The following is a 15,194-nucleotide window of genomic DNA, read 5'->3' as shown; positions in this document are numbered from 1 at the left end:
TAACGCTCATATGGCTTTGCTTTACATTCCTTTTGAGAGTATACAGTGGGCTCAGTTTTGCCTTGTCCGTCCATTCCGTTACGCTGAAGTTAAGGACATGGGTGTATGTATACAAAGGGGGACACCTTATAACTATATTAACTATAACTTGGTTCTCTGGAAGTACTAGAAATTGTGTATATAAACCTGTCTGTCAGTGCTGTGGTGAATATCAGTGCATCGTTTCAAATGGCTTTCAAAGAATGCCGGAAATGAGGCGTTTTATACTGAATATTTTCAGTAAGTCGGGTAAGCCAGCAAGCGTTCACATTATTTTTACCTACGAGCGTTCAAAGAAGGCGACTATTTCAAGGGAATGTGACCTGCCTTCTTGAACCATTCCTAAATTCGTATATTGTAAAAATAATAAAATTAGTGGACGAGCGCTGTAGTAGTACTATGTATAGGTTATCTGTTTTTCGTGAACCTTCCAACAGTTTCAAATCTTGCACAGTTCGTTGCGTCATAAGTGATTGCAATATCAAATCATTGCTGATGTAATTATTGCGATCTCCGAGAGAGAAAGAACGATGTCGAGAAGCACAAATGCAAAAGATGTTTGACTCAGAAATTAAGGTATGCCAGAATTACCACTGACATTCTTTTTAATTTGTTTCATTTTTTTTGTGGTCTTCGCACTCATCATAGCGGCGCCATTACGCATTGCCACTGGTAAGTGCCTTATTCGAGTGTCCTACTTGCAAATGTCTCCCCATACATTCATTGGCAGATGCTTGAGCACACTCGCAAACTCTGTATTCAACAGATGAAGGCATACTTCCTTCTGCAGCGCCGGTTTTAGCTTCGGGTTTCCCGCAGTCGGACACTTGTTTTCACGCTCTTGCGAGGATCCTAGATAAACCTTTTGTTACTCGTTACGTGGATCGCCTTTCGTCTTTAGCCTGGGCGCATTCATGCTGGTCGAGCACCACTCTGCTATGCCCGCGCCACCTCCACTATTCTGGGTGAACGGTCTTTAACAAGGCTCATTTAAAATGTCTTGCAAATAAGAAACACACGCAGTGTTTCGCTCTATCAGTGCAGTGCAGTGCTCTAGCAGTGTTTTTACGGACACTGATTGTTTTTATTTCTAGTGATCCAACTCAAGTAAATACATAACGCTATAAAAATAATGAAGAGAATGATCTTTGTTGGAGACGTTGTAAATAGAGGATATTAACAGCTAATAAACGCTGCCGTTCTCTTATCGAAATTTGCAGATATCTTGCACTATGTGCAATGCTGTGCCGCTTAGGCTTGGGCGTTGCATTCACCAATGCATATACCTGTTTCATTGGAATGGCTGATAGCGCCATTTGCAATCCCTACAGTGTCGTTTAGAACACCTACTGTGATAGTGCCCATCTTTTGCAAATAGACATCTCTACAGCTCTGAATTACTTGGGTAGACAACAGTTCACCTTGAACAGGATCTTGGGACCATGACCTACAATAAAAAGTACGATTGGATCGTTGCTCGCTTGAAAAGCGCTGCTGCGATGTTTAAAAACTGCCGTATTGAGTGGCCGTCTGTGATCCGGACTGAGTGAATGGAACGTATATAGAGCAGAAAACTGTTACCACGTCGGCGATATCCACAGTCGAGTATCTCTTTTTCTCCTAATCTTTCCCTCCCCTTTTCCCTTTCCCCAATGTAGGGTAGCCTCCCTGCCTTTCATTTATTTTCTCTCTCTACACGAGCAAAATATTCGGAACAGATATTCTCACTGAGGGCTGCTGCTACGATATAACGCTTTGTAGTTCATGTGCTTCCATGCCCTTGCGTTCAAGGGTCCGTGCCTAAGCCCATATGTTTTAGTATCTCATCCCATCGATGCATATCCTTTATATGTATCGCACATCTCGCACCTCGCGTGTCATTTTCATGTTTTATTAGCTATTTTACGCACTTTCCGGCGAATGCATTTAGGCCTCTATAGAGCCGCGTTGCATCTACCCATCGAAAATCATTTCATGTACCACTGGAATGACTTACCCTACGCATTTAAATCATCACCTTTGCATGCATATAAATATCAACTTAAAATTGTATAAGTAGTTGTCCTTTTACAGCACTTTGTATATAAAGTGTGTACTTCATTTGTTATATATATATATATATATATATATATATATATATATATATATATAGGTTTGTACAATTTATATTGTATTATTACGTGCGTTATGTTTTATTATTACATACGTACATACATTTTACAAATATTATTATTACAAGGGGTCATATATGTATGACTCGTATGACTGTTTCTATAGAATCGAATGTATTCATTTCCACTACTACGTTCACAATCTTGTTAACCGAGGATCCCGCTGTGGTCGCTTGACTTTGAGACCCTCGCCTGTTTACTACTAACAACCAACCATGCATCTTATATCAATAATAAACTGAAACTGACAGCTAGTCGCCATATAGACTTGGCGCTATTTGGCCATATTCGCCCTTGCACTAATAACATCAATAATCATCGCCAATGCTTTACGAACGGGGGTCGCAACTTCCCAGCGTCCTAAACTGTTGTGATCTCCTTCCCTAGTTTAATGGCCCAACGTAATACCGTCGGTACATGAGAGGGGGCGGCTAGATTAAGATTCATTTTGCATGCATAATGCAGCCTCCGTCGAGAAGTGTTGCAAGCTAAATTAACCTACTGTTGTTAACTGGCAATGCAGCGACCGCTCGCAGTACGTGGCGAGCACAGTCGTCGTACTGTGCCTGGTAGCCCTGGCGCTGGGCTACTACTTCGTAACCACAGATGGTAAGTCAAAAACTTCAAGCTTCGTTAAACGGCGTTATGCGGCATTGACTGAGAGGTAGGGGGAATGAAGGAGGGGAGGGGTGTACGACCTAAATACTGCGTGTCGCTTTGTAGACTGCCACAAGTTTCTGCACATCAACTTGGGCCACGATAACGAGCGCAAATGACGCTCTTACGTTCTGTGCTTACGAAGGCTTTCAAGAGTATAGAGCGGGCTGGGTTTTATGAAGGCGGGTGTATCTTTACAAAGAAGGCGCTTCATTCCTGTGCAGATGCGCTATTTTGACGGATTGTTCATTCGGTCGCTCACGCAGCAATAATTAGGAGGCCCTGTGAATAGTTTTAAATAAAGCTCACATTATGTGTGAACTTGTCCGCTGGTCGGCGACACGTGGCGTATACGGGCATACCAGGACTATCGCACTACTGTCGGCAAGGTGCCCCACCTAACCTAACCTAAGCTTAGCATAAGATAACCTAAACTTATATGGAACAAATCGAATGAGTGAAATTGTTTCAATTCTCTCGCAATGTTGTGCGCGAATAGCTGGATAACGCTCATATGTGCTTTGCTTTACATTCCTTTTGAGAGTATACAGTGGGCTCAGTTTTGCCTTGGTCCATCCGTCCATTCCGTTACGCTGAAGTTAAGGACATGGGTGTATGTATACAAAGGGGACACCTTATAACTATATTAACTATAACTTGGTTCTCTGGAAGTACTAGAAATTGTGTATATAAACCTGTCTGTCAGTGCTGTGGTGAATATCAGTGCATCGTTTCAAATGTGCTTTCAAAGAATGCCGGAAATGAGGCGTTTTATACTGAATATTTTCAGTAAGTCGGGTAAGCCAGCAAGCGTTCACATTATTTTTTACCTACGAGCCGTTCAAAGAAACGCGACTATTTCAAGGGAATGTGACCTGCCTTCTTGAAACATTCCTAAATTCGTATATTGTAAAATAATAAAATTAGTGGACGAGCGCTGTAGTAGTACTATGTATAGGTTATCTGTTTTTCGTGAACCTTGCAACAGTTTTCAAATCTTGCACAGTTCGTTGCGTCATAAGTGATTGCAATATCAAATCATTCTGATGTAATTATTGCGATCGCCGAGAGAGCAAGAACGATGTCGAGAAGCACAAAATGCAAAAGATGTTTGACTCAGAAATTAAGGTATGCCAGAATTACCACTGACATTCTTTTTAATTTGTTTCATTTTTTTGTGGTCTTCGCACTCATCATAGCCGCGCCATTACGCATTGCCACTGGTAAGTACCTTATTCGAGTGTCCTACTTGCAAATGTCTCCCCGTACATTCAGTGGCAGATGCTTGAGCACACTCGCAAACTCTGTATTCAACAGATGAAGGCATACTTCCCTTCTGCAGCGCGGTTTTAGCTTCGGGTTTCCCGCAGTCGGACACTTGTTTCACGCTCTTGCGAGGATCCGAGATAAACCTTTTGTTACTCGTTACGTGGATCGCCTTTCGTCTTTGCCTGGGCGCCTTCATGCTGGTCGAGCACCACTCTGCTATGCCCGCGCCACCTCCACTATTCTGGGTGAACGGTCTTTAACAAGGCTCATTTAAAAATGTCTTGCAAATAAGAAACACACGCAGTGTTTCGCTCTAGCAGTGCAGTGCAGTGCTCTAGCAGTGTTTTTACAGACACTGATTGTTTTTATTTCTAGTGATCCAACTCAAGTAAATACATAACGCTATAAAAAATAATGAAGAGAATGATCTTTGTTGGAGACGTTGTAAATAGAGGATATTAACAGCTAATAACGCTGCCGTTCTCTTATCGAAATTTGCAGATATCTTGCACTATTGTGCAATGCTGTGCCGCTTAGGCTTGGGCGTTGCATTCACCAATGCATATACCTGTTTCATTGGAATGGCTGATAGCGCCATTTGCAATCCCTACAGTGTCGTTTAGAACACCTACTGTGATAGTGCCCATCTTTTGCAAATAAGACATCTCTACAGCTCTGAATTACTTGGGTAGACAACAGTTCACCTTGAACAGGATCTTGGGACCATGACCTACAATAAAAAAGTACGATTGGATCGTTGCTCGCTTGAAAAGCGCTGCTGCGATGTTTAAAAACTGCCGTATTGAGTGGCCGTCTGTGATCCGGACTGAGTGAATGGAACGTATATAGAGCAGAAAACTGTTACCACGTCGGCGATATCCACAGTCGAGTATCTCTTTTTCTCCTAATCTTTCCCTCCCCTTTTCCCTTTCCCCAATGTAGGGTAGCCTCCCTGCCTTTCATTTATTTTCTCTCTCTACACGAGCAAAATATTCGGAACAGATATTCTCACTGAGGGCTGCTGCTACGATATAACGCTTTGTAGTTCATGTGCTTCCATGCCCTTGCGTTCAAGGGTCCTGCCTAAGCCCATATGTTTTAGTATCTCATCCCATCGATGCATATCCTTTATATGTATCGCACATCTCGCACCTCGCGTGTCATTTTCATGTTTTATTAGCTATTTACGCACTTTCCGGCGAATGCATTTAGGCCTCTATAGAGCCGCGTTGCATCTACCCATCGAAAATCATTTCATGTACCACTGGAATGACTTACCCTACGCATTTAAATCATCACCTTTGCATGCATATAAATATCAACTTAAAATTGTATAAGTAGTTGTCCTTTTACAGACTTTGTATATAAAGTGTGTACTTCATTTGTTATATATATATATATATATATATATATATATATAGGTTTGTACAATTTATATTGTATTATTACGTGCGTTATGTTTTATTATTACATACGTACATACATTTTACAAATATTATTATTACAAGGGGTCATATATGTATGACTCGTATGACTGTTTCTATAGAATCGAATGTATTCATTTCCACTACTACGTTCACAATCTTGTTAACCGAGGATCCCGCTGTGGTCGCTTGACTTTGAGACCCTCGCCTGTTTACTACTAACAACCAACCATGCATCTTATATCAATAATAAACTGAAACTGACAGCTAGTCGCCATATAGACTTGGCGCTATTTGGCCATATTCGCCCTTGCACTAATAACATCAATAATCATCGCCAATGCTTTACGAACGGGGGTCGCAACTTCCCAGCGTCCTAAACTGTTGTGATCTCCTTCCCTAGTTTAATGGCCCAACGTAATACCGTCGGTACATGAGAGGGGGCGGCTAGATTAAGATTCATTTTGCATGCATAATGCAGCCTCCGTCGAGAAGTGTTGCAAGCTAAATTAACCTACTGTTGTTAACTGGCAATGCAGCGACCGCTCGCAGTACGTGGCCAGCACAGTGATCGTACTGTGCCTAGTAGCCCTGGCACTGGGCTACTACTTCGTAACCACAGATGGTAAGTGAAAAACTTCAAGCTTCGTTAAACGGCGTTATGCGGCATTGACTGAGAGGTAGGGGGAATGAAGGAGGGGAGGGGTGTACGACCTAAATGCTACGCGTCGCTTAATAGACTGCCACAAGTTTCTGCACATCAACTTGGGCCACGATAACGAGCGCAAATGACGCTCTTACGTTCTGTGCTTACGAAGGCTTTCAAGAGTATAGAGCGGGCTGGGTTTTATGAAGCCGGGTGTATCTTTACAAAGAAGGCGCTTCATTCCTGTGCAGATGCGCTATTTTGACGGATTGTTCATTCGGTCGCTCACGCAGCAATAATTAGGAGGCCCTGTGAATAGTTTTAAATAAAGCTCACATTATGTGTGAACTTGTCCGCTGGTCGGCGACACGTGGCGTATACGGGCATACCAGGACTATCGCACTACTGTCGGCAAGGTGCCCCACCTAACCTAACCTAAGCTTAGCATAAGATAACCTAAACTTATATGGAACAAATCGAATGAGTGAAATTGTTTCAATTCTCTCGCAATGTTGTGCGCGAATAGCTGGATAACGCTCATATGTGCTTTGCTTTACATTCCTTTTGAGAGTATACAGTGGGCTCAGTTTTGCCTTGTCCGTCCATTCCGTTACGCTGAAGTTAAGGACATGGGTGTATGTATACAAAGGGGACACCTTATAACTATATTAACTATAACTTGGTTCTCTGGAAGTACTAGAAATTGTGTATATAAACCTGTCTGTCAGTGCTGTGGTGAATATCAGTGCATCGTTTCAAATGTGCTTTCAAAGAATGCCGGAAATGAGGCGTTTTATACTGAATATTTTCAGTAAGTCGGGTAAGCCAGCAAGCGTTCACATTCTTTTTTACCTACGAGCCGTTCAAAGAAACGCGACTATTTCAAGGGAATGTGACCTGCCTTCTTGAAACATTCCTAAATTCGTATATTGTAAAAATAATAAAATTAGTGGACGAGCGCTGTAGTAGTACTATGTATAGGTTATCTGTTTTTCGTGAACCTTGCAACAGTTTTCAAATCTTGCACAGTTCGTTGCGTCATAAGTGATTGCAATATCAAATCATTCTGATGTAATTATTGCGATCCCCGAGAGAGCAAGAACGATGTCGAGAAGCACAATATGCAAAAGATGTTTGACTCAGAAATTAAGGTATGCCAGAATTACCACTGACATTCTTTTTAATTTGTTTCATTTTTTTGTGGTCTTCGCACTCATCATAGCCGCGCCATTACGCATTGCCACTGGTAAGTACCTTATTCGAGTGTCCTACTTGCAAATGTCTCCCCATACATTCATTGGCAGATGCTTGAGCACACTCGCAAACTCTGTATTCAACAGATGAAGGCATACTTCCCTTCTGCAGCGCGGTTTTAGCTTCGGGTTTCCCGCAGTCGGACACTTGTTTCACGCTCTTGCGAGGATCCGAGATAAACCTTTTGTTACTCGTTACGTGGATCGCCTTTCGTCTTTGCCTGGGCGCCTTCATGCTGGTCGAGCACCACTCTGCTATGCCCGCGCCACCTCCACTATTCTGGGTGAACGGTCTTTAACAAGGCTCATTTAAAAATGTCTTGCAAATAAGAAACACACGCAGTGTTTCGCTCTAGCAGTGCAGTGCAGTGCTCTAGCAGTGGGACACTGATTGTTTTTATTTCTAGTGATCCAACTCAATTAAATTCATAACGCTATAAAAAATAATGAAGAGAATGATCTTTGTTGGAGACGTTGTAAATAGAGGATATTAACAGCTAATAACGCTGCCGTTCTCTTATCAAAATTTGCAGATATCTTGCACTGTTGTGCAATGCTGTGCCGCTTAGGCTTGGGCGTTGCATTCACCAATGCATATACCTGTTTCATTGGAATGGCTGATAGCGCCATTTGCAATCCCTACAGTGTCGTTTAGAACACCTACTGTGATAGTGCCCATCTTTTGCAAATAAGACATCTCTACAGCTCTGAATTACTTGGGTAGACAACAGTTCACCTTGAACAGGATCTTGGGACCATGACCTACAATAAAAAAGTACGATTGGATCGTTGCTCGCTTGAAAAGCGCTGCTGCGATGTTTAAAAACTGCCGTATTGAGTGGCCGTCTGTGATCCGGACTGTGTGAATGGAACGTATATAGAGCAGAAAACTGTTACCACGTCGGCGATATCCACAGTCGAGTATCTCTTTTTCTCCTAATCTTTCCCTAACCTTTTCCCTTTCCCCAATGTAGGGTAGCCTCCCTGCCTTTCATTTATTTTCTCTCTCTTCACGAGCAAAAATATTCGGAACAGATATTCTCACTGAGGGCTGCTGCTACGATATAACGCTTTGTAGTTCATGTGCTTCAATGCCCTTGCGTTCAAGGGTCCTGCCTAAGCCCATATGTTTTAGTATCTCATCCCATCGATGCATATCCTTTATATGTATCGCACATCTCGCACGTCGCGTGTCATTTTCATGTTTTATTAGCTTTTTTACGCACTTTCCGGCGAATGCATTTAGGCCTCTATAGAGCCGCGTTGCATCTACCCATCGAAAATCATTTCATGTACCACTGGAATGACTTACCCTATGCATTTAAATCATCACCTTTGCATGCATATAAATATCAACTTAAAATTGTATAAGTAGTTGTCCTTTTACAGACTTTGTATATAAAGTGTGTACTTCATTTGTTATATATATATCTATATATATTATATATATAGGTTTGTACAATTTATATTGTATTATTACGTGCGTTATGTTTTATTATTACATACGTACATACATTTTACAAATATTATTATTACAAGGGGTCATATATGTATGACTCGTATGACTGTTTCTATAGAATCGAATGTATTCATTTCCACTACTACGTTCACAATCTTGTTAACCGAGGATCCCGCTGTGGTCGCTTGACTTTGAGACCCTCGCCTGTTTACTACTAACAACCAACCATGCATCTTATATCAATAATAAACTGAAACTGACAGCTAGTCGCCATATAGACTTGGCGCTATTTGGCCATATTCGCCCTTGCACTAATAACATCAATAATCGTCGCCAATGCTTTACGAACGGGGGTCGCAACTTCCCAGCGTCCTAAACTGTTGTGATCTCCTTCCCTAGTTTAATGGCCCAACGTAATACCGTCGGTACATGAGAGGGGGCGGCTAGATTAAGATTCATTTTGCATGCATAATGCAGCCTCCGTCGAGAAGTGTTGCAAGCTAAATTAACCTACTGTTGTTAACTGGCAATGCAGCGACCGCTCGCAGTACGTGGCCAGCACAGTGATCGTACTCTGCCTAGTAGCCCTGGCGCTGGGCTGCTACTTCGTAACCACAGATGGTAAGTCAAAAACTTCAAGCTTCGTTAAACGGCGTTATGCGGCATTGACTGAGAGGTAGGGGGAATGAAGGAGGGAGGGGTGTACGACCTAAATGCTACGCGTCGCTTAATAGACTGCCACAAGTTTCTGCACATCAACTTGGGCCACGATAACGAGCGCAAATGACGCTCTTACGTTCTGTGCTTACGAAGGCTTTCAAGAGTATAGAGCGGGCTGGGTTTTATGAAGGCGGGTGTATCTTTACAAAGAAGGCGCTTCATTCCTGTGCAGATGCGCTATTTTGACGGATTGTTCATTCGGTCGCTCACGCAGCAATAATTAGGAGGCCCTGTGAATAGTTTTAAATAAAGCTCACATTATGTGTGAACTTGTCCGCTGGTCGGCGACACGTGGCGTATACGGGCATACCAGGACTATCGCACTACTGTCGGCAAGGTGCCCCACCTAACCTAACCTAAGCTTAGCATAAGATAACCTAAACTTATATGGAACAAATCGAATGAGTGAAATTGTTTCAATTCTCTCGCAATGTTGTGCGCGAATAGCTGGATAACGCTCATATGTGCTTTGCTTTACATTCCTTTTGAGAGTATACAGTGGGCTCAGTTTTGCCTTGTCCGTCCATCCGTCCATTCCGTTACGCTGAAGTTAAGGACACGGGTGTATGTATACAAAGGAGACACTTTATAACTATATTAACTATAACTTGGTTCTCTGGAAGTACTAGAAATTGTGTATATAAACCTGTCTGTCAGTGCTGTGGTGAATATCAGTGCATCGTTTCAAATGTGCTTTCAAAGAATGCCGGAAATGAGGCGTTTTATACTGAATATTTTCAGTAAGTCGGGTAAGCCAGCAAGCGTTCACATTATTTTTTACCTACGAGCCGTTCAAAGAAACGCGACTATTTCAAGGGTATGTGACCTGCCTTCTTGAAACATTTCTAAATTTGTATATTGTAAAAATAATAAAATTAGTGGACGAGCGCTGTAATAGTACTATGTATAGGTTATCTGTTTTTCGTGAACCTTGCAACAGTTTTCAAATCTTGCACAGTTCGTTGCGTCATAAGTGATTGCAATATCAAATCATTCTGATGTAATTATTGCGATCTCCTAGAGAGCAAGACCGATGTCGAGAAGCAGGAAATGCAAAAGATGTTTGACTCAGAAATTAAGGTATGCGAGAATTACCACTGACATTCTTTTTAATTTGTTTCATTTTTTTTTGTCGTCTTCGCACTCATCATAGCCGCGCCATTACGCATTGCCACTGGTAAGTACCTTATTCGAGTGTCCTACTTGCAAATGTCTCCCCATACATTCATTGGCAGATCGATGCTTGAGCACACTCGCAAACTCTGTATTCAACAGATGAAGGCATACTTCCCTTCTGCAGCGCGGTTTTAGCTTCGGGTTTCCTGCAGTCGGACACTTGTTTCACGGTCTTGCGAGGATCCTAGATAAACCTTTTGTTACTCGTTACGTGGATCGCCTTTCGTCTTTGCCTGGGCGCCTTCGTGCTGGCCGAGCACCACTCTGCTATGCCCGCGCCACCTTCACTATTATGGGTGAACGGTCTTTAACAAGGCTCATTTAAAAATGTCTTGCAAATAAGAAACACACGCAGTGTTTCGCTCTAGCAGTGCAGCGGAGTGCTCTAGAAGTGTTTTTACGGACACTGATTGTTTTTATTTATAGTGATCCAACTCAAGCAAATTCATAACGCTATAAAAAATAATCGTTCTCTGTTCGCGGTCGTAGTCCGGTTACTTTCGTGAACAGTTGCGCTTGGCATCCTCTGAAATAGAATTTGCGAGAATCCTAGTATTTCTAAAAAAGCGGGTGTGTATTTCGTACTGTCATTTCTTGCACATACAATGTTCGTTCGTTTCAAGTGCACGCGAAGCTTCAGGGCAAAATATAACGCCGCTTTGGGAACCTAACTATTTGCTTGAGTCCGCAGTCCGTTGAGGAGAGTGTTGCGACCTTCAAAACATTGGCATACTATAGCCAATACTGTGCAATAGTATGTCATACAGCACATAATTAGCTACCGCTAAATGCTCATTAAGCCGGATTCCTTTTCCGTGGCTTGAGTATCGACTGATGTTTATTCTGATTTCAGCGTACATATTGTTGCTATTTGTTCACAAGAAAATACTCCCAAATATTAGCTATATGTTGGTAGATTATTGATTAGTGATCGATTGGCTATATTTGCTCTATGTACATGTACTTCTCCGTCGAGAAGTGTTGATAGCTAAATTAACCTACTGTTAACTGGCAATGCAGCGACCATTCGCAGTACGTGGCGATCATAGTCATCGTGCTGTGCTTGGTAGCCCTGGCGCTGGGCTACTACTTCATGACGACAGATGGTAAGTGAAAAACTTCAAGCTTCGTTAAACGGCGTTATGCGGCATTGACTGAGAGGTAGGGGGAATGAAGGAGGGGAGGGGTGTACGACTTAAACGCTACGTGTCGCTTGGTAGACTGCCACAAGTTTCTGCACATGAACTTGTGCCACGATAACGAGCACAAATGACGCTCTTACGTTCTGTGCTTACGAAGGCTTTCAAGAGAATAGAGCGGGCTGGGTTTTATGAAGGCGGGTGTATCTTTACAAAGAAGGCGCTTCATTCCTGTGCAGATGCGCTATTTGGACGGATTGTTCATTCGGGCGCTCACGCAGCAATAATTAGGAGGCCCTGTGAATAGTTTTAAATAAAGCTCACATTATGTGTGAACTTGTCCGCCGGTCGGCGACACGTGGCGTATACGAGCATACCAGGACTATCGCACTACTGTCGGCAAGGTGCCCCACCTAACCTAACCTAAGCTTAGCATAAGTTAACCTAAACTTATAGAACAAATCGAATGAGTGAAATTGTTTTAATTCTCTCGCAATGTTGAGCGGGAATAACTGGATAACGCTCATATGTGCTTTGCTTTACATTGCTTTTGAGAGTATACAGTGGGCTCAGTTTTGCCTTGTCCGTCCATCCGTCCATTCCGTTACGCTGAAGTTAAGGACACGGGTGTATGTATAGAAAGGGGCACCTTATAACTATATTAACTATAACTTGGTTCTCTGGAAGTACTGGAAATTGTGTATATAAACCTGTCTGTCAGTGCTGTGGTGAATATCACTGCATCGTTTCAAATGTGCTTTCAAAGGATGCATGAAATGAGGCGTTTTAAAATGAATATTTTCAGTAAGTCGGGTAATCCAGCAAGCGTTCATTCTTTTTTAACTACGAGCCGTTCAAAGAAACGCGACTATTTCAAGGGAATGTGTCCTGCCTTCTTGAAAGATTTCTAAATTTGTATATTGTAAAAATAATAAAATTAGTGGACGAGCGCTGTAATAGTACTATGTATACGTTATCTGTTTTTCGTGAACCTTGCATTAGTTTTCAAATCTTGCACAGTTCGTTGCGTCATAAGTGATTGCAATATCAAATCATTCTGATGTAATTATTGCGATCTCCTAGAGAGCAAGAACGATGTCGAGAAGCACAAAATGCAAAAGATGTTTGACTCAGAAATTAAGGTATGCGAGAATTACCACTGACATTCTTTTTAATTTGTTTCACTTTTTTTTTGTCGTCTTCGCACTCATCATAGCCGCGCCATTACGCATTGGCACTGGTAAGTACCTTATTCGAGTGTCCTACTTGCAAATGTCTCGCCATACATTGATTGGCAGATGCTTGAGCACACTCGCAAACTCTGTATTCAAAAGATGAAGGCATACTACCCTTCTGCAGCGCGGTTTTAGCTTCGGGTTTCCTGCAGTCGTACACTTGTTTCACGCTCTTGCGAGGATCCTAGATAAACCTTTTGTTACTGGTTACGTGGATCGCCTTTCGTCTTTGCCTGGGCGCCTTCATGCTAGTCGAGCACCACTCTGCTATGCCCGCGCCACCTTCACTATTCTGGGTGAACGGTCTTTAACAAGGCTCATTTAAAAATGTCTTGCAAATAAGAAACACACGCAGTGTTTCGCTCTAGCAGTGCAGCGGAGTGCTCTAGAAGTGTTTTTACGGACACTGATTGTTTTTATTTATAGTGATCCAACTCAAGCAAATTCATAACGCTATAAAAAATAATCGTTCTCTGTTCGCGGTCGTAGTCCGGTTACTTTCGTGAACAGTTGCGCTTGGCATCCTCTGAAATAGAATTTGCGAGAATCCTAGTATTTCTAAAAAAGCGGGTGTGTATTTCGTACTGTCATTTCTTGCACATACAATGTTCGTTTGTTTCAAGTGCACGCGAAGCTTCAGGGCAAAATATAACGCCGCTTTGGGAACCTAACTATTTGCTTGAGTCCGCAGTCCGTTGAGGAGAGTGTTGCGACCTTCAAAACATTGGCATACTATAGCCAATACTGTGCAATAGTATGTCATACAGCACATAATTAGCTACCGCTAAATGCTCATTAAGCCGGATTCCTTTTCCGTGGCTTGAGTATCGACTGATGTTTATTCTGATTTCAGCGTACATATTGTTGCTATTTGTTCACAAGAAAATACTCCCAAATATTAGCTATATGTTGGTAGATTATTGATTAGTGATCGATTGGCTATATTTGCTCCATGTACATGTACTTCTCCGTCGGGAAGTGTTGATAGCTAAATTAACCTACTGTTAACTGGCAATGCAGCGACCATTCGCAGTACGTGGCGATCATAATCATCGTGCTGTGCTTGGTAGCCCTGGCGCTGGGCTACTACTTCATGACGACAGATGGTAAGTGAAAAACTTCAAGCTTCGTTAAACGGCGTTATGCGGCATTGACTGAGAGGTAGGGGGAATGAAGGAGGGGAGGGGTGTACGACTTAAATGCTACGTGTCGCTTGGTAGACTACCACAAGTTTCTGCACATGAACTTGTGCCAAGATAACGAGCACAAATGACGCTCTTACGTTCTGTGCTTACGAAGGCTTTCAAGAGTATACAGCGGGCAGGGTTTTATGAAGGCGGGCGTATACGAGCATACCAGGGCTATCGCACTACTGTCGGCAAGGTGCCCCACCTAACCTAAACTAAGCTTAGCATAAGATAACCTAAACTTATAGAACAAATCGAATGAGTGAAATTGTTTTAATTCTCTCGCAATGTTGTGCGCGAATAACTGGATAACGCTCATATGTGCTTTGCTTTACATTGCTTTTGAGAGTATACAGTGGGCTCAGTTTTGCCTTGTCCGTCCATCCGTCCATTCCGTTACTCTGAAGTTAAGGACACGGGTGTATGCATACAAAGGGGACACCTTATAACTATATTAGCTATAACTTGGTTCTCTGGAAGTACTGGAAATTGTGTATATAAACCTGTCTGTCAGTGCTGCGGTGAATATCAGTGCATCGTTTCAAATGTGCTTTCAAGGATGCCGGAAATGAGGCGTTTTGTAATGAATATTTTCAATAAGTTGGGTAATCCAGCAAGCGTTCACATTCTTTTTTACCTACGAGCCGTTCAAAGAAACGCGACAATTTCAAGGGAATGTTAGCTGCCTTCTTGAAACATTGCTAAATTTGTATATTGTAAAAATAATTATATTAGTGGACGAGCGCTGTAATAGTACTATGTATAGGTTATCTGTTTTTCGTGAACCTTGCAACAGTTTTCAAATAGTGCACCACCAGA

At 42.3% G+C, this 15,194-nt stretch overlaps 1 protein-coding gene across 1 annotated transcript in view; it reads left to right on the top strand.

The window, feature by feature from the left end:
- Positions 1–15,194, top strand: part of LOC125941056 (uncharacterized) — a 155,879-nt gene that overhangs the window by 133,327 nt on the left and 7,358 nt on the right. The window contains exons 5-8 of the mRNA XM_049657976.1: positions 4,067–4,090; positions 4,185–4,381; positions 11,848–11,920; positions 14,222–14,294. Of these exons, the coding sequence (XP_049513933.1) occupies positions 4,067–4,090; positions 4,185–4,381; positions 11,848–11,920; positions 14,222–14,294 (367 nt within the window). The remainder of the gene's footprint in view (positions 1–4,066; positions 4,091–4,184; positions 4,382–11,847; positions 11,921–14,221; positions 14,295–15,194) is intronic.

This window comes from Dermacentor silvarum, chromosome 10, assembly GCF_013339745.2.
Source record: "Dermacentor silvarum isolate Dsil-2018 chromosome 10, BIME_Dsil_1.4, whole genome shotgun sequence".
NCBI classification, from domain to species: domain Eukaryota; kingdom Metazoa; phylum Arthropoda; class Arachnida; order Ixodida; family Ixodidae; genus Dermacentor; species Dermacentor silvarum.
The sequence above is the reverse complement of the archived record's forward strand: the minus strand, read 5'-3'. Positions and strand labels throughout refer to the sequence as shown.